Here is a 26015-nt window from a genome sequence, read left to right as displayed (position 1 = left end):
AGAGGTCAATTCCTTGGGGGTCTAAGGGCATTGTGACCTTTGGATGGGCATGTTGATTCCTAGGTTTGTGTAAAACCAAATGCTTGTTGGGCTTTTAATGAATCTGCTTGTCGTTGGCAAGGTAATTGCAGGTTTAAGCACGAGCGTGCTTATTTTGGTGGTGGGCATTCTGCCTTTCGTTGCGTCAATCGTTTTGTTTCCAGGCCTTCGGCCAGGGATTCGGGTGATAGAGCGGATAACCCCAGTGAGGTTGGGCGCAATGTTGCCTCATCTAAGGTTGTATCCAAAACGGGAGATGGCCATCTTGATAGAGAGGGGGTTTGAGTTGGGATTTTGGATTCCTTCAAAGGATGTTCCTATGTTTTTCCCCCTTCCCTGATCATTTCAAGTCTATTAGGTCTAACCCACAAATTGTAGTTGAGAGGATTGATAAAGAGTTAGCCCTTGGTTGGGTTCAGGGCCCTTTTGTTGACCCACCATTTGATCATTTTGGGGTTTCTCCTCTTGGGTTAGTCCCTAAAAAGGATCCCGGGTCTTATAGACTCATTTACCATCTGTCATTCCCTTCAGGTGAATCTGATGGCATCGTGAGTTGTCATCAGTTTCTTAGGCATCTTTTGATAATGCAGTTGCTGTGGTCCAGCGTTGTGGTCAAGGGGCATTCATGGCTAAGAGCGATATTGAGTCAGCTTTTAGGCTATTGCCCGTTCCCCCTGAATGTTCTCATTTGCTGGGTTTCCAGCATTGTTTTACGATGACCGCTGCCTCCCTATTGGGTGTTGTTTATCTTGTTTTTATTTTGAAGCTTTTGCTAGTTTTTTTGCAGTGGGTCGTTGAGTTTGAAACGGGTGGTACTTCAGTAGTGCCTACTTTAGATGATTTTTTTACACTACTGTGGTGGCAAAAAAGGTTCAATTGAAGCACATTCAGTCTCTAATTGGTCATCTGAATTGGACATCTCGAGTTATTCCGATTGGTCGTGGTTTCATGAGGCGTTTGGTGTCGATCATTTCAGGGGTCTGGAACCCCAACTGGCCCATTAGAATTCCAGTGGAGGTCAAAGAGGACCTTAGGATATGGGAACAGTTTTGAGTTGACTTGAATGGTTGTACTTATTGGCAAGGTGATTTTGGGGATAGTAGGGCTTTACAATTGTATACGGACGCAGCGGCTACGTCGGCTTTTGGTGCGGTTTTGAGTAACCGACGGTGTGCAGATAGTTGGCCTTATGATTGGGTAGATGTAAAAAATGTAGTTGTATTGGAGTTTTTTCCTTTATTGGTGGTTTTGGAAGTTTGGGGGGGGGGGGGGGCAAACAGTTGGCGAATCAGAGGATTCTTTGGCATTGTGATAATAGGGGTGTGGTGCATGCGGTGAACAATCTTTCCTCTGATTCCCCGCCTGTATTACGTTTATTGAGACAAGTTGTTTTTCGAGCTCTTAAGTGGAATATTTGGATAAAAGCTAAGCCTATTTCTGGTGAATCAAACTAGGTTGCCGTCTCGGTTTCAGTTTCACGGGCTCTGGGAGTTCAACAGTCAGCTGGATCTTCAAGGGACACCTTGCCCGAGTGATTTCTGGGATCTTGTGCTGCCAGAGTTTAGCGTCGGTTGACTTTTTCATTGGCGGATCAAACTTGGCAGTCTTATTTGGGGAGTTGGCGCAAATGGATTGCCTTTAAGGACGGTCTTCATCGGGAGACTGGTCTTGGCGACGGGGAATTCATATGATGGTTTATTCTGGAACAGGGTCAGGCCAAGTATTCAGCCAGTTCTATTCCAAAGCATTTAGCTGGTATTTCATTTTGGATGAAGTGACTGGGTCTGGAAGATGTTACCGAATCCTTTTTGGCGAAGCAAATTTGAAAAGGAATCGGCAGAGTCGGACGGTCTAGCGATAGCAGGAAGCCCATTACTTTACCGATTTTTAACAAGCTATTGGCAGCGCTGCCTCAAGTGTGCTTTTCGCTGTATGAGCAAGTTTTATTCCGGGTTTTGTTCATGGTTTGTTTTTTCGCTGCTCTACGGGTGAGTGAGGCGTTGTCAAGTAGCAAGTCAATTCCAGGTGGTCTCCAATGGGATGATGTTACTTTAGCAAATGGAAAGTTTAGTTTGCTTATTAGGACATCCAAAACCGATCAGTCTGGCAAAGGTGCGGTTTTGTGGTTGGGTCATAGTGCCATTCCTAGTCTATGTCCAATTCAACCCTTGGAAGCATTTGTCGCCATTCGTCCGTCAGTCTGCGGCCCATTTTTGATTCTCGCCGATGGTACTTACCTTACGAAATCTCATTTCCGGAAAGTTTGACGCGATTGTATCGCGCGGGTGGGTTTTTCTCCCAATGATTCCAAAACGCACTCTTTTCGTATTTGGTGCTGCTACTCGGGCTTCTATTTTGGCTTTTAGCGATAGGTCTATTCAAAAATGGGGCAGATGGAGTTGTAAGCGTTTTTTGTCTTATGTCGGCCCTGCAATAGTGGATGTTGAATTTTTGTCTTTTCAGTTTGCCTTCCTCTTCTTTGGCCGATCGGTCACTCTTTCCTTTGTGGAGCAAAGCAGAGAGCTGAATCCCGTGTTTCCAACATCCATTTGGGTTTGGAGAATGTTCAAATGGTTCGGATGGGGATTCAAGGTTGACGATGGGCTGATTTGATAGCTGTCACTCTGCAGATGAAGGCAAAATGGGGATTCCCAGCTGTTCTCTTTGTCCATCTAGGCGGCAATGATACGGGTAAGGGTAGAACTATTGATTGAATTTGGGCCATGAAGCGGGATCTTGCCCAGGTCCATTTTAGGTTTCCACATACGGTCTTGGTTTGGTCTGAGGTGATACCCAAAGTGTGGTAAAAAGCGTAATTTTGCTTAGGCAAAGTTTTCCCGAACTCTCCATATTTTGGTTCCTAGACACCGTGAGTCGGATGACGGCGGAGTGGGCCTTTACGCGGCCGATAGGGTTCATTTGTCTGACATTGGGATGGACGTATTCAATATGGACATTCAAGATGCCCTTGAAAGAGCCTTGTCTTGGTGGGGTATGGCTCAAGCCCAATGGAATGGTTTAATTGGTCTTGGCTCGGAGGCACGGCTTTGCGTAAAAGCGGCCTGCTGGGTATTTAAGCAGAGGCTGGCTAGTGTATGAAGCTCCCGTTAGTATTCTTAAGCATCTTAAAGTAAATGTCATTTGATTGTGAATTTGAACAATAAATCAGCTGCGGCCTTTTATCTCCACCTCCATACAATTTGTGTCTGTTCTTATTCTACTTGAGTCTTAACTTTGTGCTGTCTAGGCTTCCCATGTTTTACGGGGGAATATAGGCCCACAGGAGCATGGGAAAGTGACAGCCGTTAGGTTTAAATGTTTGTGTTTTGGTTTGCAGTGGTTTCGGTTGAAATGGTGTGATGGGTGGGATATTGGACAGATAACGGTCTTACCTGGCTGTCTGGGTATCTAAGGAGCAGGTCTCCGGCATTCTGCGTTGGACAGCCTGTCTGTTTAGAGGTGTCGGATTCCCAACCCCCCCCCCCCTCCCTCCCTCCCTTATTATTTTATTTATGTTTAAATGAAGTATAAATAAATAAATAAAAATTTAAAACAAATCCTTTAAATTATGATAAAAAAAAAAAAAAGACATATTGGGATTTTGAATATTTTGTGCAATTTATTTTTTAGTGTCGCGGCTATGTTTTTTTATGATTTTTGTTGGAGGCTGGCTAGTGTATGAAGCTCCCGTTAGTATTCTTAAGCATCTTAAAGTAAATGTCATTTGATTGGGAATTTGAACCATAAATCAGCTGCGGCCTTTTATCTCCACCTCCATACAATTTGTGTCTGTTCTTATTTGACTTGAGTCTTAACTTTGTGCTGTCTAGGCTTCCCATGTCCTTTTTGTGGGTTTATTGCTGGGCTTCAAGGGGTTGTTGACTTTCCACATTTTTAGAACTAAAGACTTTTTCCAGTGACTTTCTATGTGCGACTGTTTGGAATTCCTGAATTTCCTTCCAATAGTTGCTCCTATTTCAGAGATGCTTTGAAAAAAAAATCACCTAAATGTTTCCAAACTGGAACCGTTTTGAATGTGCACCTGAATGATTGAGCCGCCAGACTGGAAACACCAGAGACCGGTACTTGACCAGGTAAAGTTTGGTTTTTGAAAAAGTGTTCAAAAAATGGAAAGTTTATGAAATAAACTGAAGTGGAACAAAAAGTGTTTGGAGGGTGAATAAAATGTTTGAATATAGATAGAAGATCATTGTATTATATAGTGAATAAAGTACTCTCTCTTGTCCAATATCTAGTGAATAAAGCGGCCGATAAGGATATTTTAAGTCACCGAGGAGTTCCGTGACCGTATAAACGGCCGAGGCTGAGTGCTTTTCTACAGATGGCGGAACTTTAAGGTGACTTGTAATCTCCTTCTATTTTGCAACAAGGGGTACTTTCTTCTAGGATACCAGTTTTGTGGAGTCATGTGATAATAATGACATCAGTCCTTTTTTTTTTAACGGATGATATCGCCAGTGACCGTTTCTAAGGATATCGTTGACGACGAGATATTGACGGCTCTAGTGTATCGTAAAGGAGATTCAAAGTTAGCGAGGATTTACGCGACTATATAGAGCGTGAGGCTGAAGGCCCAGTGTTTTTATCCAACTGTGAGGTTCCTTCTTATCTTCTCACTTTCTGTATTATAATGCACAAGTTGAAGCGAGTCCTGTGACAGAAATGACGTTGCTAAGTTGCGATTCTAACCGACGACTTGGCTAAGCAAAGTTTCTAAGCATAGAATACACCAAAGTCATGAATATCCTGTGAATGATATCCTTATAAACGGCGAGTTGTGATGTCATTTCTGTCCCATGACTCACTGAAACTTGTGTATTCTAATCAATAAAGTACCCCCAGTTGCAAAATCAGAGGATATTACAAGTTACCTCGGAGTTCCGTGACCTGTATAAAAACACTCGGCCTTCGGCCTCGTGTTTTTCTATGGTCACGAAACTCCTCGGTAACTTCTAATATCTTTCTAATACGCAAAAGCCATGAATATCTTATAAATGATCTCATTTAGAAACACTGAGTTCTGATGTCATCCGTTATAAAGGGTGAGTTGTGATGTCATTTCTGTCCCATGACTCACTGAAACGTGTGTGTTCTAATAAATAAAGTACCCCCAGTTGCAAAATGGGAGGATCTTAGAAGTGACCTCGGAGTTCCGTGACCTGCATAAAAACACTTGGCCTCGAGTTTTTCTATGGTCACGAAACTCCTCGGTCACTTCTAATATCCTTCTATTTTACAAGAGGGGCTACTTTATTCACTATATCATTTACAGGCTATTGATGGCTCTAGTGTTTTATATAGTGGGTAAAGTACCCCCTCTTGTAAATGATCAGGCTATTGTAAGTTACCGAGGAATTTGGTGACTATCGAAATACACGAGGCCGCAGGCCAGGTGTCTTTATCTAGGTCATGGAATTTTGAAGTTCATTTTAATCTCCTCCTATTTGTCAACAGGGGCTACTTTATTTATGCTAAAACACAAGTTTCAGTGAGTCTTGTGACAAGAATGACATCGCTACTCACCGGTTCTAAGGATATCATTTGGAAGAGATGGATGGCTTTTGTGTCTACTTGACGTGAAAAAGAACTATTTGCATCATTTTGACAGCGGTGTTGTAAAATAAAATGTTATTTGTCTTGATTTTTTTGCTGTTTGTTTATTGCTGGGCTTAAAGGGGCACATATTTTTGCCCTTTAGCTGGTTTCTAAAGTCTAATTTTGGACCTTTCTAAAGCAGTTTTTGGAGGGGGGGGATGACAGAAGTGTTTGAAATGGGTCCATTTAGTTGATGCATTTTTGATCTTTTAAGGTTTACTGAGCAGAATTCTTGGGTTTCTTTAAGGTAGCTGTTAGAATTGATCCAATTGTTGGTAATATTCCTTAGATCAGGGGTAGGCGACCGGCGGCTCTGGAGCCTCACGTGGCTCTTCATCCTGATTGCTGCGGCTGGGTGTTTTGGCTTTGCCTGTTATGTCTTCAATACAGCCCTCGCACATGTTGGTCGGCTTCTTGAGCGTGCGACCGTGGTAAGCTAACGGTTAGCTTACTTTGGTCGCAAACCTCGTGAAGCCGCCAGCAGGCGCAAGGGCTGTATAGAGGTCTCGGGAGTGACAGGCAAGACGGTGCCGCAGTAAGACTTACCGCAGTCATTGAATAATAGGGCACCCTCCCAAGCAATCAATGACAAGAATACTCTGGCACTCACGGCAGGTTCAAGCAGGGAGATCCCCTTGCACGTTTCTTTGCAGGAATGCAACGTTTCGGGGCTATACCACTTTGTCAAGCATTGCTCGACAAAGGGGTATAGGCTGAAACGTTGCATTTCTGCAAAGAAACATGCAAGGGGATGTCACTGCTTGAACCTTACCGCAGTCACACGCTCGAGACGAGAGAGGTAAGATCGGCATGGAGCTTCACAAGCAGAAGTCACGTTAAACAGATGAGAACAGTAGCATTTAATAGGGCTATTCAGTGTTTCATTTATTTCCAAGTAGGCCTACGCCTACACACGGCACTTCTGTTTGTTGTATTCTATTGTTGTTCCAGCCAACATTTCCAAAAAGGTTCAACTTTTCAAAGTTTATAAGCTGTGTTATGTTTTGCAGCTCCAGACTATTTTTCTTTAGTGGAAGAGGGGGCAAAATGGCTCTTTTGCTAGTAAAGGTTGCTCACCCCTGCCTTAGATCCTGCATCCGGTAAATGTTGTTAAATTGTTAAACACCGGAGACAGTCCAACTTAGATTTTTGAAAAGTGTTCCAAAATGGAAAGCGATTCCTCCAAGTTCCTATTTCCAGGTCTGAAAGCCATTGTAGGGAAAGAAGAGTTTGGAAGGTGAACAAGCCCTTTGAATAGATGTATAAAGTAGACGATCGCGTGTGATCATAAAGGTCAATGTCACCAAATGGCGAAAGACAACAATGGCGGACTCTGCGCATTTCTTATACGCGGCTACGTAAGTAGATAATGTCTAGTGTGCGGTTGACATTGTTTGATAGGATGGGAAATGTCGAGGGTAGAAGTGAATTGGAATGGTTTGGATTGGTAGAAATGGCAGTTTATTGGAACAATTTTGCAATCCAATTGATGTCCTACATTTGATGGGGTACGTGACTTGAAAATTATTTTTAGCATCATGCAGATTTTGTCAAATAATTTTATTTTTCTTTCTTAGGTTTATTTTTTTTGTCTATTGCTGGGCTTAAAGGTTTTGTTGATTTTCCCTCAGTGTTTTCTGTTCATTTCTTTTCGCTACAAATAAAGACTTTTTCCAATGACTTTGTATTTTTTACGTCTGAGTGTTTTGTTCATAATGAAGTGTAAAATGTCCTTTTTTTATCTTGTAAAGCAGCTTGGGATGGGGGGGGGGTGTCAGAATCGAATGTGTTCTAAATGGATACATTTGATCGTGCAGTTGAGTTGGTTTCAGATTGTTCATGGGAATGAAATCCTTTTTTGAATGACTGTATTTTGAAGGCGTGATCATTTTTTATTAGCGAGGTGTAAGTTGTCATTTTTCACTTTTGTAAAGCAGGTGGTGGGTGAGTTTGTAAATAGTTTTGAATGGTTTTAAATGGATTTATTGGTGGGATACATTTTCTAACTTTGGCCTTGCTGCATACCTCCCCATTTCTGTGACCACACCCCCCTAACAAAATTTGTCAGGTAAGTAAAGTTTGAAAATATTTCTCCTTATCTAAACTGTTTTTTTGTCTCTCCAAATTGTTACAAAGTATCTTATTTGCACCTGTTTGCTGTTGTGTGCTCTCTGCTAAAAGCCAATTAAGTGAGAAACTTTGTTTCTTTTTCTGCCTGTTAAGTGCAGAGAAAATAGGGACTTTCCAGTAGAAATGAGGGACTGTGGGTTGAGCTGTCATAAGAGGGACTGTCCCTCTGAAAAAGGGACAATTGGGAGGTATGTGGCTGAGCAGGATGTGGGAGTTTGATGAAAGGCGGCTGTTTGAATGGATTCTCTTTTGTCTATAGGCAAGAAGTGAGCGGATCTTGTGTGTGCTCTCTGGAATGGCCTCATCTGTTTGTAACCATCTTACTGCTCGAAGTGACCATTTCATGAGCAATTCTTTCAGTTGAATGGCATTAACTGCAAGCTTTCAAACCAAAATAGAACACCGGTAGCTTATTGTGCTTCAAATAAGTATTCCCAAACTTTATTGGTCCCTGCACCTCTGCGTGACCTATTTAGCGAAAGTTGGTTTTCTTTTATTTAAGCTGCTTCACGCGTTGCCCTGTCCTACGCCTTACTTCTACTCCCAGAGACCCGGAAACAGAGCTGGGGTAGGATGACGTTGTTATCTTTGCTGTCCTTTTCAAGTGCGATTGTCCTCATTGGAGGCTCTCTTCATTAGTCTCTTTTCTCCTGTCCGGCTTTTCATGGTTATGATATTTTGACCTCCTGGACTCATCTTCTGGAACAACTTTGCCGCTTGTCAAACTTATTTTCTTTCCTTTGATGCCCCATCTGTCCATTTTAAAGGTGCGGTTCACACTTTTCAATCTTTTTTTTTTTTTTTTTTATATAGTTGTTTGGTTTTTTCTTCTGATTTGTTGCAGCTTTCAAATGGGTACCGCCGACTCCTTTTTCAAAAAACCAATGCTCTATAAGGTTCCAAATTTGTTGTTCCTTTGAATGACTCATTTTTCGATTTGAATTCTCTCCTATTCAGATTCTAGTGTTTTATTTCAATCAATGCATGGTTGCTAGGGTCATTTGGATTCGACTTACCAGATTGGTTAAGATGCAAATTGAGGAGATGCTGAATTCAAAGCGAAATAACTCTAAGATGTGGACTTCTAAAAAAAGAAAAGTGTTTGCAACTTGTCTTTGAATCTCACTTTCTACATGATACTAAAAGTGATGTCAAAGGCGTACAACCTCTATGACAACCCTGCTATCTCTCAAGTTGGCTATATCCATTCTTGGGTCCTTTTTGCACTAAGATTGCCCCCTATCACTTTAATGGAAAGTGTCTGCATCTTCTATTTAGTGGCTAGTGTGCAATCTTTAATTTGATGATGTCTTGGTTTCCCCTCTATGATTCCAATCTTCTCACGTTCAAGTATTTGTCTCCTCGCCTCCTGTTCTTTCCAAATACATAGTTACTGTGGCTTGTAAGCGTTTGATTGGTTAAAGATCTTCCTTTCTTCGTTTGTCTTTCTTGTCCGATTTTGGGCCATTCCTTTGCTAATGTGGCTACCTTTGTCTACTACAGCATGCTGGTTTCTGACAAACTAAAAATGCAGCGCAGCCAAAGTGCTTCAACCTTGGCATACTGCTCCTACAAAAGGTCGTCAAAGATGGGCTGATGTGTGCTTGATTGTTAGTGCTGCAAATTCTACTTAGAATGGGACTTGTGGAGTTCTAATTTGGTTCTATCGGGCAGCCACGTACTTGACCTGGGCCTGCAGACTGGCAGCTGCCACCTTGCTATGGCCCGCCGCTCAGACAAGTGGGAAGTGCTGTCACTTTTCACTGGAAGTGACCCTATAGGATCAATTCAGGAGGGAGTAGTTCTGCAACCTAGTTTGGTCTCCAGAGAGGTTACCCGTGGACTATCTGTACACTTTGGCACTCTTGAGTGCCCAAAAGCTGTCTAACTGGAGGGTATTGTGTGGGTCTCAGTACCAATGTGGGACTCTACTTTGCTTTTGTTGTTACCAATTTTGTTTTACTTTGTCTGCTCCTTCTGTGCACATCTGTTTGTGCTCCAAATCTTGCTGCTCATTTCCAAAATAAAATCAATAGTGTCAGAAGTGACAAGACACTATTTCAATGGATGACCTATTCACTATCCTTTTCAGGTTTTTGTGTGCCTTATATCCTTTGTGAGTGATGAGTAAGTGCATCTACTTTTCAGGCTTGTGCGCTGTGCCAATTCTTGTGTCGTGTAAATCTTAAGGGATGTCTCATTCTCCACTGAAATCTTTGATTCTTCAACTAAGACATGCTTATGATCTCTTTGTCTTCCCAATTGGCCGATTCTATTCCTTCTAAATTTGTCTACAATGTCAGTCACTGTGTATTGAAAGGTTTAAGTCATGTATGTTATCTTTCCTGCTCAACTGGAATCTTTTCTTATCCATTCAAATAGGTTTTTGTGACTTTGCAAAATATAGTGTGTTGAATTGGTTCACCTGGATGACTGTTATTGCTGCGTGAGCATAACTTGCTGAATTGTGCTATGATGGGGTTTTAGCTAAAAATTCTCTGCTGAAGTTGCTCTAACTGGATTTACTTTTTAACAGCAAAAGTGTGTTGGAGTATTAGTAGAATGGAGTTGGAAGGTGCAATTGTTGGACATTTGGATGTATTTGACTTTGTGGATTGTTTTCTGATTCTTGCATTTGTTTGGTCTTTGTGATCGGGTTCTGTTTTTTTTGAGAAGTAGTTTCTACAGTGTCTTTTGCAGTGGAGGATGGTTTTGATCTTTACTTCTTTTTCTTTGGGTTTTGTTTTGGTCATTGATTTGGATGGTTTGGAATAGTGTCTCTATGTTTAGGAGATTGAGCTGTATGTCTAATGTATTGATTTCAATTGAGAGCTCTTCATTTCTGGCTGCTGTCCTGCTATTTCTACTTGTTTCTGTTTAATGAAATGTATTTAAAATGGAAGGGTTTTTTTTTCCCTTGGTATCATGGCTGTAGCATCCCAAAAGTATGGATGGTAGTTGATAATTTTGCCATTGCTTTGGGGTTTCATTTGATTGTGTCCTTCTATTCTAATGTGCAGCTACTAGATCAGTTTCATCTAAGGAATGTAGATCTAATAGTATTGTGAATAAAGTAGCCCCTATTGGAAAATACAAGGATATTCTAAGTTACCGAGGAGTTTCATGACCATAGAAAAACACGAGGCCGAAGGACTCGTGTTTTTAGACAGGTCATGGAACTCTGGGGTCACTTCTAATCTCCTCATATTTTGCAACAGTGAGTACTTTGTTTATTATAGTCCACAAGTTTTAGTGAGTCATGTGATAGAAATGATATCAGAATTCATCAAGCTATTCCTAGTTTTTGTGTATTATATGGGTATTCATGATTGAAGATATTGGCAAGCTTCTTATTTGTTGTTTGATGATATTGTGTGTTGAGTAGTGCCATTCTTTAGGAGTTGGTATTTGTCTGTTAGAGATTGTTTGTTGTAGTTTAGATGATTTTCTAGTTGACAATAATACCTTAGGGATGGTATTTTGATGGGATATTGTGTTTGTAAGGTGAAGTTTGAATTGGAGATGATTTGGAGTTGAGATGGTTCATATGAATTGTTTTGACTTTTAGTTTGATGGAAACGTTTGGAATTCTTTGTTAGCTTGCAGAATCATTGACTCTGCTTTTAACTCAAAACATAACCGTGGTATGGTTTGATTCTTTTTGGAATATTGGAGTCATGTGGTGTTTTTTTTTACAAAGATTTGTAGTGAAGTAGTATTGAGTTGTATGGAATCAAATGGAATCATTGGATGTGCAAAAATGTGGGTTCCTTTGTTATTTTGTTGATTTGAATGCATGTGATTGTTCAATAGAGATGACTGGTTCAATTGTTAACAGCCTTTTGCTTGGATTAATTGGATTGTTGACTTTGAAGGTTATTTTGCTATTTGGCAAATTTGCTGTTGCTTTTTGGATTCTTTGTTATTGGTGTCATGATAGTTTGTATTGTTGTTATTGTGTGTTTGGTATAGTTGAAAGAATCTTTTGTGAACTCGATTGTTGAAATGGTCAATGACATAGGTATTCTAAGTGAATGGATCTTTTTGGATTTGTGGAGAAAGGGAGTTGAAAAGTGAATTGAGAATGTTGGGGAGATGTTGTTTGTTGAATTGCAGGACAATTTGCTTCATTTAGTTGATGATTTAGTTGTTATTGATTTTGGTTTGAAATGTTTGAATTGTTTTCATTGGAAACATTCAATGGCCAAAGTTGCTAGTGAATAGTTAAAAAGGTGTGTGAGAAAGTCATTTGTTCCAATTGTGGTGTGCAACAATTGTTTGGGGTGGGAGGAATAGGGTAATATTATTGATTGCTTGAAGAAAGACATACTGTTTGACTGGAGTCCATGATGGCTTGGTAAGATGCAGCAAAGTCTTGTTCCTTCTGAAAGAAAAAGAGGGTTGGTTAGCTTGTAGTATTTAGCAGACTAGTTCAAGTGAATGAGGGTGTGGTTGATTTCCATTTTGGAATTAAATAAGGTTGGTAGGTTGGACTTTTGCTCAACCCACCTCTTTTCAACAAGACCTGTTTAGATTGGTTAGGAAGTTGGACCTTGAAGTCTGTTGTTTGTCTATTGGTTCATTGTTTGATGACTACTCAGCTGTTGTCAATCCTGCTCCTATAAATGGAGTTGTGGGGAAGGCACTTGTGTCAGGGGTGCAGGCACGTGTGGGTGCTGCCATCGTGTGTCAAAGTGCCATCGTTGGCCAAGTGCCGCGACAAGGCAGTTACTACACGGCAGTTAAGACACAGGCAGGAAGACCAGGCCACCCCGCTATCTTCAAAGGTAAGTTCAAAAATCAAATATATTCACACTCTGGGTGTGGTCCTCTTACTTCTACTCTTCCAACTATTTCCTATTCACTCCTCTCACTTCACACAAACCATTCAACACATCCACTCAATTGCACCTTTTTACTTACGTAGGAATCGAGGATCACCAAAGGGCCCTGGAAACAACACAAAGAAAAGTCATTGAAAAAGTCATCTGAACACCATTTCCAAACTTCAACTTGCACATAGATGTATTCAATTCAAACTAAGCAACAATACATAAAGTTGGAATTACTTTCAAACCCTTTCACTTTTTAAGGTAAGACAAAGTTAGATGGGATGGAAAAGAAGGTAAGTCAAATGTAAGGGGAAAAACCAAATGGATTGTTTGTATGTGTGTTTGGTGTATCTGATGTGTCAAAACACAGGAGTTAAGTTGGATGGAAAAGAAGGTAAGGAATCCAAATGTGGCACGGCATGGTAGCGTTTATCCAACATGACTGTCGGATGCAGACAAAATGTCTGCATCTGACAGTCATTTTGTGTTGGATAAACACTACCAAACAGTGCCACATTTGGATTCCTTACCTTCTTTTCCATCCAAATTAACTCCTGTTTTTCCACACATCAAATACACCAAACACACACACACAAAAACAACCCATTTGCTTTTTTACCCTTACATTTAACTATTAAAACCTTGACGTGTTACAATTGTTAACAACCCCTTTTTTTCACAGCCAAGAACAAAATAAAACTTGATTACAAAAACAAACTTGTCACTGACTTTACTTTCCAAAAAAAATGTAACTTGAAAATTGGAAAACAACTCAACCTTATCTCCAATCCATCAAGTAAAACAGGTCAATCGTTTGACTTCCCTCCGGAAAAGTCAAAGCTTTGAACGAGACCACGCGCATACACAAAGAATGTTACGTTGGTCTCATTGCAAAATCAATGAATAGCTTACAAAAGAATACCATCAACTCAACCAAAGTTCAACCGCTCTGTCTTCACATTATAGACCACCTACTCCTATTCACTTACAATCAATAGGGTGTAGTATTTATTCAGAAACCAAAAATTCAATTCTTTAGGCTTACAATACAAACAAGCAGCCAGCCACTTCAACTCATTTTGCATACTCTTAGAGCTTCACAAAGAGCAACAACATGAAACGGAGCTCAAATTAGAATTTCTCCTACTCAATGTGTCACAATAAACCAGGTATTTTTGACTAATCCAAACTCTTCTTACAACTAACACACACAAGTTCTAGGGTTCCCTCCCCATTGTTCTGCTGCCGGACTGCCAATATCAAGAAAGATGATATGACTTCATTCAACATCATCACATCACTAATCCCATAGCTAGAATCCCCCCAAAAAAACCAATTTGTTTTTTGGACATTTAAATCTTTAATACATGACTCCAGCTAAACAATTGAACAGGTTCAACTAAATAACACTCACTGGTGATATAACAAAAATCAAAAGAATATTCCTATTTGTTGCCATGCCACATGAACCACAAAAGAAAACATAGAACAAACCCAAACGACATGATTTGGAAACTACAATCAACTGGATCCCACAAGAATGACCAAATCATAGTCAATGATCATTTACCTATTATTGCTTCTTGCCAACAAAATGCACTTCAAAAAGACAAAACATCTGCTAGTGAAGGACTACATTCAAACAGCCAAATGAAAAAAACACGTTTCTTCTTATTAGCAGCTGGAAACAACTACATTTGACTTCACCCAAAAATATAACTTTCAGCCTTCATTTCATTGAAACTTTCAATTAGAAAAGAACTTACTCCTCCCAGGTGAACCAAAGGAACTTCCAAATCAATTCAAGAAAATATGGATTTTGGGAAGAAAAACACTAACAAACCAAACCCCAAATGTTTTTCATCTATTTCCCATAACCCAAACGGAGCAAAATTCAAAGTTTTGGACCTTCACTTTTCCCACACCCACTACTTTTAGTCAATGAACTCAGGAATTCAATGAGTTGCCAAGAAATCATTGCACTCTGTAAATATCCACATTTCTCACATCTCATTTAACACTATCTTTGGACTTCTTTCACAACAACCCATAGGAGTTAAATCATCTGCATTTTCAAGAAAATCATTGACAAATTTCACTAGCCAATGTTTTGGAAAAGCAAAATAGTCTTTATTTCAAACAACAAGAAAAGCAGCAAATCAGCAACAAATATTTGATTGGTGGTCACCAAGCTTCAAGTTAAAACTCATGAAAACTCAAGCACATTTCAGAAATAACCATTGGCACAATTCAAACACATCTTTTATTGGCAAAGTAAATATCTAACCACACATCACGCTTCAAAATTAAATATCCAAAAATCAACTTCATCTTGAAAAAACATGGCAAAAGTCAGATCCATTTTCTCCCATAACTCGATCCCCTTCATTGGAATCTGCAAGCAACCCCTTATTTGTAGAAGATTCAAGTAGAATTATTCATACCGGCGGACCAGCCTTTCCCCTTGGACCAGGAGGACCCTACAAACAAACAAAAGAAATCAATAACAGATCAACGCATCTTACAACTCCAAAGCCCCACAAGACATTTCAAACAAAGACTTACCCGAGGACCCGACATTCCCTAGAGGAAAAAGGGACAAATAAAGAAATGCTCAAATTCAATTCACTTAACCAATTCTTCAGCCATCAAATACAAAGGCATATCAACTTACATCATCCCCTTGACTTCCTCGGTCTCCAACCGGCCCCTAAAACCAACACAAGAAGCCAGTGACACGCAAACCATTACATCTCTATGAAGCCAACTAGGCAGGATGGTGTACAAATGTGTCCCTTACGAGGAAACACAATCACGCACCAGCCGCCGTCAAGTTGATGTTCGCTATCCCACCCTCCCCGTCTGTTTCTCTTCATTCTGTCTTCATGCGGCAGTTGGTTGTCAGATAATCATTCACAGTTAGAGCCAATATATCTTATAGGGGGCTTCTTCCTTTCCTACCAACTAGATTACAACGCACTCCAAAAACTGATTCAGCTACAAACAAAATCCAAACGACACAAATCCTACACGCAGAAAGGTGGATTTGAATCAAGTGACCTCTAATACATCTAACTCCAACTCTATAAGATATATTGGATCCAACCGTCAATCTCACGCCCGACATCCAACGTGACTATCCGACACCGACTCTGCGGGAAGACAAAATAAAAAGGAGACGGATAGTCAACAGAAACATGATTTAACAAACACTCAAAAAATGGACAATAGATTGACTTTTAAAGCGTTACTTCAGTAGGCAAAAGCTTAGATCCAATTTGCTTTTTCAAAATACGACCTCCTTTAAGCAACTTCAACCCAAAAGTACAATGGAGAAAAAAACGACTCAATGTTAGTCAGACTAGCGGCCCACCCAGCTGTTCCCCACCAAGCAACAACCACCGTCACCCCTTCCCTTTTGCCTTCCCCCCATGTTAAAAAAAAACCACATCAGAAAGTCCTAGAAACAATTAAATCAAAATAAGTTGACACCAGTTTAGATGTAATATTTTTCAAAGGTTAACTAAAGTCACCTTAAATCCAATGACAACATCCAATCGCCTTCCATACAAGTATCCTATGAATCGTCCATTTCTGATCTATTTCTTTAGAAATACAAAATAGCCCAAACTCCCTGTCAACACAATACTTACAGGCTTTCCAGTGGGTCCCACCACACCCGTAGATCCTGCAGCGCCTTCTTTCCCCTACAAGTTGCAAACAAAATCGTTAACGAAAAATGCTTCCCGCTGTGAAAAACACAGCTGCCGGCAAACTAGAAAACCCCCTCAATTCAACGAGACACACATGACTCACCTTAACCCTTGCGAGAATAAGACAATGGAGAAACCTTTCTTTTCTAACTCAATAATTGACACTTTGCATACCCTGGACCAAAAACATTTCACCTTTGAAGGCAAATTCATCTGGTTACAAATTTGCCTTTTTTTTTTCATTCTATTATTTTTAGATAGAAAAAAGAAAACTTCTCCCTCTGTGGACTATAAAGACACGTTGATTTAAAGGGTTTGTTCACCTTCCAAACACTTTTTTTTGCTGTTCAATTGTTTTCAAACAATTGAACCAAAAATAAAGACCTTTTACAATAACTTTCCATTTTTGTTCTTTTTCCCCAAAATCAACATTTCAAAAACAATATCCCCATCTCTGTTGTTTGAGTCCACCAACTCCGTCATTTTTTTTCGGCTTTGATTTTTTACTCATCATTCCTCAAAACGGGTGATGATTAAGGCTGCCGCCCTTTCAAACCCCAACGCACATGGAATCCACAAGCTGCGTGACTCATTAGCAATTCATTGAGATGCACGGCTGCAAAGAAATCCCTCGAGTCTGCAGCACGCGTCTACATGAATCACTAATTAACCTTTGCAGGCTGTGGATTCGATATGCGTTGGGGTTTAAAGAGATGAGATGGCGACCCCCAATCATGATACACAAAGAATCAACTTTTAAAAGCATTTTACCTCCTTCAACTGTTTAGAGCTTCAGAGAAATCCTTTCTGCTTTGAGTTTGGGCTAAAATGAAGAGTGGGCGTGTCTATTCAGTGTCTCTCACAGGAAGTGGTCACAGCACTGACTGACAGGCTGAATTCCCTCCCCTCTGTCCTTTGGGTTCCCAGCCTGCACATAGCCGTCTTGTGCCGCTGCCTGATCATTCATTAGAACAATATACTTTAAAGATTCAAATATTTCATAGAGGTCAAGGTTAATACAAACTCTAAAAAATGTAACTCGTCTTTTCTTACATTTAAAGCACAAAAGTATGCCCCTGTTTGCCACAGCAAACAGGCATCACTCACAAATGGACACAATCAATACCCCATGGTACATTCTTCTACCCTGCGCAACTCCCTGTATCTCCATTCAATGACACAACAGTGTCCAATTAGATTTACTCTGTAGGTGTGTTTCCCGCATATCCAAACAGGATCGGGTGCAGGGACTTGCCAGGGAATAAAGGCAACCATTTCAGTTGAATTGCAGGGAGTTGCAAATGAATCATTTCAGCTATTCTAAATTTCCAAACAGGTGCAGGGAGTTGCAAAGGAATAAATGCAGCCAATGTTCTGCAATTGAGTAACATATAATAAAAACAGAGGCGGGAAGTGACAAAGAAAAACCAAAAGCTGTGGATTGCTTTTTGGAATACAATATAATGCTGAATAGAAAATCACTATAATATTTACCTTAACTCATCCTATACATTGCTCCTCAGAAAAAAATACTAGACTTTTAGGAGCAGATTGTTTTATTTAGCCAGCAATTTCATTTTCCCCACCTAATCAGAGCAGAGCAAGGGAGAAGGAACAAACAGTGAAGGAAGGGGGGGGGGGGAGGAGGAGGAAGGAAAACAAACAGGCCAGAGAGGAGTTAAATAAACATAGCAGAGAAAAAACAAACAAAAAGTGAAGAGGAGGGGGAGGAAGGAGCGGTTCAGGGAAGGGAAAACAAGCAGGAAGGGTGATCCCAGTTCTGCAGGAAGGACTGTGACATCACAAACACACCCACTCCTCCCTCATTGGCTGCTGCTCTGTCATTTAGACAGGGGGTAAGGGCAAGACTCCACGAACAATTCCGGCGCAATCCAACACGCTGCAAAAAAACTCAGGCGTCGTGACGGAAATAAAGTAAGTCATTCTATCGTCTACCACAGAGAATCGTCCCTGGAGTCCTGCCCTAATACCAAAAACTCACACACAAGCAGTTACAAAGGGGGAGAGCTGAGCACAGTTTTCAAACTAATACAGATGTTTTGCACCCAAAAAGGATTAAAAAAAAAAAAAAAAAGCATTTCCATACCTCCCAAAATTTGCCAAATCAAAAGAGGGACAAAAAGTTTGGACCACACCCCCCCCCCCTAATTACCATGTCCATTTTAGAACATTTGTCAGTTATGAAAGTTTGACCACATTTCCACGGTTTTTATGTATTATGACAGTATTCCTAATCAAGGTGAATTGGCCTTTAAAGGACAGGGACATTTAAACTAAAGAAGTAGCTAGAAATGTTGCACATTATGATTTGTGCTTCTGTACCAGCCCAAGGCAACCGCAGCCCTTTAGCAGTAAAGATCTGTGCCTCCAAAGATGCCCCAGTAGCTCCCCATCTTCTTTTCTGCTGATTCACTGCACATGCTCTGTGCTGCTGTCACTTACTGAGCTTAGGGGCCCACTCACAAAATACAGTACTCATAGAATAGAAATGTCTCCCTATAAGGCTGATTAGTAATTAATACACAGAAACCAGTGCAATTAGCATCAGAATTGAATCATCAGCCCTGTAGCATCAGCTTAGATGACAGACCAACCTGATTTTCGGCCGGATAATTAGTGACGAGCCCTAAGCTTAGCTTCTCAACAGCTGCTCAGAGCCCACTGAGCATGTGAGTGTCACAGACACTTTCCAAAATGGTGGCCCCCTGTGACAAGTTTGAAGTCCTCGCTCATTGCTGCTATTGACAAGCTGAAACTTTAACCTCGTGCATTATGTTCAGTATCTAAAACATGGCAGTTTTGGTCCCATCATTTTTCAGATTTCCTTCTCCTTTAAACGACAGTTTAAACTACAGCTCCCCCAAGAGACCTGCTTAGCTTAAACTGTTACAAAAGAATCGAAATATCTATTCAGTTAGAAACCTTCTATTTTTTCTGGCTGTTCAGTGCAGAAGATCAAAGAGAAAGTCAGCACATTTCAGTAACAAACCCAGGACTGCGGGTTGAGCTGTCAAAATCGGGACTGTCCCGCCATAAAAACGGGACAGTTGGGAGGTAAGTATTTCTTCCATTTTCCATTATCCTTCCACATTTTTAATGCTTTAATTGGGATAAAATAGACTTTAGCGATGGGGGGGGGGACTCTAACCATTTTACATTATTTAACAGGGTTTGATCCATTGAGAACATATATGCTCTTTAATGAAACCCAGGTATTCTGCTCAGGGACTGACGTAAGAAATGTATCCACTCGATGACTTGAGATCAGTTTAGAGGGTCGGCAACCCCCCCCCCCCTTTCCCAGAGCTGCTTTAGAAGATGAAAAATGCACACTTTACTCTTCAGTATAAGGAAAACAGTCACACGTAGTCAATAAAAAGTCATTGTAAAAAGTCTTTCTTTCTGGTGAATGATCTGAAACCAACTCCACTGAATAAAGTGTCGGAAGGTCAACAACCCCTTTAACATTGAACACCAACCTCACCTGCCATGTTGTCCGTAGCAACCAATTTTGGCCAATACTCGCTTGCATTTTACAACAAGATGCGTTTGGGTTTTGTAGGTGAATGTTCTAACTGCCCAATGGTCGCTGTATTATCGCCGCCGCATATTACAAGTAGCCAGATATAAAGACACCCGCACTCACCGTTAATCCTAAAGGTCCTTTTGGTCCCTGAATGCCCTTAAATCCGACATCGCCCGGAGGGCCCTGTAAAAAAGAAAAAACACAGAGAAAATAAACAAACAACTTTTAGCCTCGCAACTGACCGCCATGGCCGTCTTTTTCGACTTCTCCAAACAAACGACTTTGCTGCTTTGTTTGGAGAAAATCAAAACAGTTTGGAATGCGGTCACTGGACAGCAGAAATCTGGATACCTTGGGTCCAAAGAGTCCGTCGATGCCCGGATACCCCATCTCCCCGGCGTCCCCCTTAAAAAGAAAAGAAAAAAGAAGTTTGAGCCGGACGATCCACGGGCTACCGTAAAGCAGATACGGTACCGACGACAATTTCTTTGGCAAACAAATCTAAGCCGTTTAGTTATGGTGTGGCGCGTGAAATGGGCCAGTATACCTTCTTGGTTCTCGCATGGAACATAAGTAGATGATCGGGTGTCTATTAAACCTATGTCGAACTAAGATCATCTATTTTGGAACTATAAGAATAGTCAGAATCTAAATAGACAGCTCCTTTTACAGCACTGTTTAAAGGAGAAGGAAAGGTTAAAACTAAGTAAGCCTTGTCAGAAAGGTCCATCTAAATATACCAGGAAACCCCAAAAGAAATGCTGCTCAGAGTCCCCTGTCAAAACAAATACACCATTTCTTGCCTTCTATTGCGTACTCATGGGCTTCTGTATCAGACTTCCTGCCTTCAGCTTAAACCTCCTTGCCCCGGGCATGAGCATGCTCAGTTTGCTCCTCTTTCCCCCCCCCCCCCTACTGTCATCTGAGCCCAGAGCAGGGAGAGACTCAGGCAGGAAGTGATGTCACACCACGTTAATACTGCAGCTCCTATTCTAAACAAACAGAGTTTCTAGAGCTTTTTACTCAGGTACGGTAAAACATTCGACAGAATAAATATGGCATTCGAGCTTGCACTATTGCGGCTAATCTATTGGCAATAAAATGCCTCCATCGCTTTCCTTCTCCTTTAATGGCGCAAACGGAAGGGAGGCCGTTGGCTCGGCCGTGCTCTTTGACGAATACTTGTCAGGTGCGATGGGCGCATATAACATTGCAGCTGAAGGGAGGAAAACACAAAGAGAGCGAGGTATCCAATAAATGAAGGGGAAGTATTCTAGGGCAACTATGGAGCCAATCGATCCATTTGCACCTCAACGTTTATTTCTTCAAATAATGCACGTGTTGGTTTTGCAACTATAAGCAGCTTAGAACTGGCTTATGAAAATGCTTATACATACTACTACGCCCATTCTGTAGTCAACATTTTATCGGAGATTTAACACAAAAACGAGCACAATCGCAAGTTGACCCGTTTCCACAAGTAGGAATGGTAGCAAAGGTAACTGAGTCAACGTTGAATGAACGAGCGTAAGGGCCCGAAGGCTCAATCTGGAGTAGCGGACCAAAGAGGAAGCCAAAGTCCAGCACTGTTCCCGGTACAATGGGATTAGGCAAAAGAATGGTCACCGTCCAGGCAAATAGGTCCCTTCAGGCGGCAAGACTTCAATAACGATAAACAGGCAATGGGTCAAGATCAAGAACAGGAATCGATACACACTGACGCACCCAGGTAACGCACAAAGTAGAACCTACAATTGTCCGAGGTTTGCAAACCTTCAGGCTCCTTAAATAGACCTCCTTTGGTGCCAAAAGATGGACGTGATGATGTCACTGCGCTGGCGTAATTGCGCAGGCGTTGCAGCGCTGGCGTCACAACGCTGCGCCCGGGAAGAACCTCGTGGAATGACTGGGTGCCGCCATCTTGAATAGCAGAACAGCTTCCGCATGGATGCAGAAGGTCATTCTTCCTCACAACGAGCCAACAAAAATAGGTTAACAAAGTACACTGAATTCACCAGAATTCAAATAACATTCACCAGAATTCAAATAACATTCACATTCCATTTCAAATGGAATAAAAAGAAAAAGAAAAAATTGGCTATTGTTTCCTGAGGGGAAAAAAATTCTCTTGGAATGGACAAGAAGAACATCTAAGATATCAATTGAAATATAAAGCATTTCCCATTTGTCCTCGCCACAGGCCCCAAACAGCCAAACACCGCTGGCTCGCTGATATCCCTCAAGGAGACTGGGAGGAAACAACCCACGACTGTTTCTTCATCCCAACTAGAAAACCCACATATCTAATACAAGATAATTCACCAAATCCACATGAGACTCTGTGCCACAGGCAGAAGACCAGATACCGCTTGCTCCCGCCAGCCACGTTCTTCCATACGATCTGAACTTGTCCCGCTATAGGTCGGACATCCTCCAGATTCTAGTGGACTCTGTACAATTTTCCAGTGCTGTCTCGATACTAATTTGCCTCCCAGGGCTTATGGCTGACATTCTGGCTTTCAGCTACGCTAGGCTAGGGATAGAATTGGATCCCTCCTATTTGACTCAAGAAAGAACATGGCTAAACATTGGACGGGCCCACACTCACCCATCAGTTAAAGCACGGAAGCAACTGGTCAATAAAGCCCTACCGCTCATTGAACTTACCTACAAACCAAGGGACGCAAAGTGAAAGTTTGGCAAATACCGGCCCCCGGGATGAGACTCGCTTCCCAGTCTAATACCATCATTCAGAGTAACTGACTTGCTAGACTCCTCGCATGAGTATTATACACTTACACAAAATGGTATTGTCCACCAAACCACCAAACCTGGACAACCAATTTCACTTTTTTTTGTTTTTATGTAAAACTATGTTGGTGGCATTATACAATGCTTACTAAATCCAATAAAAACTCACCTATAAACAAAACCATTTTTCAAGCATTTAATAAATCTGATCTTTGGGGCCTGCCACGACAGCCCAGGAGAGCAGACGTGTGTGCAAGCAGCTCTCCGTCGCAAAATCATCACGGCAGGATCATTTAATCCCAAAGACGCACAAACTTGACAGCAGACTTACACAACACCCACGGGAACCAATGGGAGGCAAGAACGACCCATTAAAAAAAGCCCAGAAGTTCAGCGTATACGCCAGAGAAATGGGCCAAGATGGCGGCGCAGCCCTCTATCCCCAACACGTCGCAGCATATTCCGCAATCTCCCACGCAAGACCTGCCCGTTAACGGGGTCCTTCGCGCAATAGCGGAATGCCTAGTGAAGCTGACGTCCACCTTTACTCATAAAATAGATAAACTCCGCACAGAACTATCACTTCTGCGCCAGGACGCTCAAAACGTCAGGGAGCGGACCGCCTCGCCATCATCCCGCATCAGCAAACTGGAGGACGCCTGCACCCCGCTGCGGGCCAACCGCCAGCAGCTTCGCACACAAAAGCGGTCACTCGCACAGAAGACCTTTCAAAAAAGGCCCACACAAAATCTTAGCGGGCCTACCGGAGGGAGTGGAAGGGAGAGACCCGCAAGACTTCTTCAAAGTGGCTAAAACAACACCTGGGTGAGTTCACCTTTCCCCCCACCAGGTGGTAGAGACAGCAAGCAGAATCCCAACCAACCCAGCGCCTCCAGGAGCTCCTCCACGCCCATTCCTGCCTAAGCTCCTAAACTGTAAGGACCGTGATGTAGCCTTAGCATGCCGCAAGGCGCACAGGGGACTTCAAGTACCAGGCCAAAAAGAGATGGCTTTATCCACGCTTCTCAACTGGAATACAAAAAAGAAGGGAACGTAACGCACGCAGTGTTAGAACCAGCCAAGCTAAAGATACGATCGGATAGCAAGCGCGTATTTTTCACTGACCCACCAGACATAAACAATTGCCTAGACGGTAAAGGCATAAAATAAGGGAGCGGCCACCACGTCGGCTACACCGCAGCACATAACACCATAAACGAGCCAGTAGTGGGTACGTGCCCCGCGCTTCAATTCAAGTCGACCTTGAGGATATCTCTCGCAGAGCCCAGCCACGACTGGTCTCTACCGTAACGCTTGTTCGCGGTTTAGGGTAGTATTTTCTTTGCTTTGGAAATTCTATTTATTGAGACTTTCATTAAAATACAAGGACTTGACAATAGGTTAATCAGACAATGTTTCAACAAAAGAAAAATGACATACCAATAAAGGTCAGAAAATTGGTCATGAAAACAATAAACAATAAACATAACATAATAATAAAGGAAAATAAAAGAAATAGACCTGTTATTTTTTCCTTACAAATTAAAACCTGCCAATGCAAGTATAACTAAAGTAACACTCGTGTGAATGAAGGCACAAAACAGTTCCTCTAACGTTTCATTAGCATACATTTTCTCCCATAAGATTAAGGAGAAATGACTTTCTATCAGCCTCTAAAATTGAAATATAAAGGGACCGCCTATTCTTAATTCTATTTCTTTGGAGAAGATCATCCATTCGAAATCTAATTACCTCTTGAGTACATAAGATAAATAGATAGGAGAGCATATCTTTCATAGAAGGGGGATTCTCTTTTATCCGACACAAAAATAGGGATATTCGAGTAGCTGCCGTAACCAACCAACAAAAAGACTATATTTCATCTGAAACAATAATAGGACAACTATTATTGTCAGCTACCTGAAAAGAATCTTTCGCATCTAATAATGCATGCTGCGGGTTCAAAGAAACATCTAAATTAGCATAGGCTAGCTGGAGATTTGGGAGACTTTTTGGAGATTCCTTCTTTGATTTCTAGTAACTCGATATCTAAAAAATTCGGGAATGATTATGGGTCAGCCCATTACTTCAAGTGTCCAACAAATGGGCTGAGTTTCTACAATGAGAGTTGGAGGATACAACATTTTAAGTTAGTTCACTTTTTTTTGTTCAAAAGGCATCTTTTCTAGTCCTGTATCATACTGTTCCAAGTGTGATGAGTATCATGTGGACTTGTCCAAAGATCAGGATATTTTGGAAGGAAGTTACCCGTTTTCGAAACATTCATCTGAAAATACAATGAAATGATCTCCAGGTTTTGCTTTGTTGCTTCTAGAGGATAGTAGGCGCTGTCCAAATTTTAATCTAGAATTTAAGTCCCCAGAAAATACAACATTGACAATTTTATTTTGGGCTGCCTCCAGAAAGGCTTTATTTAACTGTTGCCTACAAAATGAGTCTCCCTTATTGACAGACACAATGGCTTATGTGAACCAGCTTAGTTGGCAGGAAGCTTTATTCGTAAAAACTAAAGGAAATAATTCCAAAGAATCATTTAGACTTATACGGTCTCCTTACTTTGAGTTCTGTGACTCCAATACCAGAAGTCAAAGATCTCCGTTTCTTCAATTGTAAAATGTTCAGAGGGCGGGTTATCGGACATTCCCAAGACAATGGGCTTTTTCTTCTTTTTCTTTTAAGAATGTCTATGCGTCCACTGGCTTAGTTAGCGATAGTTAGTTCTTGTTTGTTTCTATTTTCTTTTACGTATTACTTTATTGTAAGTTATACATTCTGTATAATATGTCATTGTATTAATCTTCTTATTCTGCATACTGTTTGTTATCATATTGATTTTTATGGTTTATTGTGAAAACCAAATCAAATATTTCAAATCAGAAACATCGAAATCAATAGATTTTTTCATAAAACTGATAATTTTTTTGACATAGTTGTGCTTTTGTTCTATTATCCATTCATTGGAAACCTTGTCTAATCTGCAAATAGCTTAGCTTTTCCTTCTCAGAAGACAATACTTTTCTTTAACTATTTTCCAAGGAAGCGGCTGTCCCAAAACAGGATCGAAAATATGAATCATTTGAGAAATACCAAACTTTCTCCATTTAGAAGAAAATGGATTCCTTTGCTTCTTCATAGGAAAACCTCTCAAAAAGAATGGAGATAAAAAAGGGGAGACATTGAAATTTAGATTATTCTGTTTGCATAAAATTTTCCAAGGACTGGTTGTATCTCTAAAAATTGGGTTTCTCTTAATATCTATATGCTGCTCAGACCAGTTTTGATGCAAAGAATATATAATATGTTCTTTTGAGTCCAGAAATAATTCCCGATCCAGATTAGTCAATTTCTCTTTACCAGATAACCATT

The 26015-nt window shown here is 41.0% G+C and overlaps 1 protein-coding gene across 5 annotated transcripts in view; it reads right to left on the bottom strand.

The window, feature by feature from the left end:
- The window catches only part of col27a1.L (collagen, type XXVII, alpha 1 L homeolog), a 314667-nt gene that overhangs the window by 73138 nt on the left and 215514 nt on the right, over window positions 1-26015 (bottom strand). For 3 of the 5 annotated variants that reach the window (XM_041573258.1, XM_041573257.1, XM_041573259.1), the window contains 8 exons: window positions 20229-20282; window positions 19998-20060; window positions 16271-16324; window positions 15292-15327; window positions 15183-15200; window positions 15062-15097; window positions 12709-12735; window positions 12116-12169 (listed from right to left, as the gene is read on the bottom strand). In XM_041573258.1, the coding sequence (XP_041429192.1) occupies window positions 12116-12169; window positions 12709-12735; window positions 15062-15097; window positions 15183-15200; window positions 15292-15327; window positions 16271-16324; window positions 19998-20060; window positions 20229-20282 (342 nt within the window). The other 2 variants (XM_041573260.1, XM_041573261.1) reach the window with 2 other exon arrangements.

The sequence above is a fragment of the Xenopus laevis genome, chromosome 8L, assembly GCF_017654675.1.
Source record: "Xenopus laevis strain J_2021 chromosome 8L, Xenopus_laevis_v10.1, whole genome shotgun sequence".
NCBI lineage: Eukaryota > Metazoa > Chordata > Amphibia > Anura > Pipidae > Xenopus > Xenopus laevis.
This window is presented reverse-complemented; position numbering and strand designations above follow the sequence as displayed.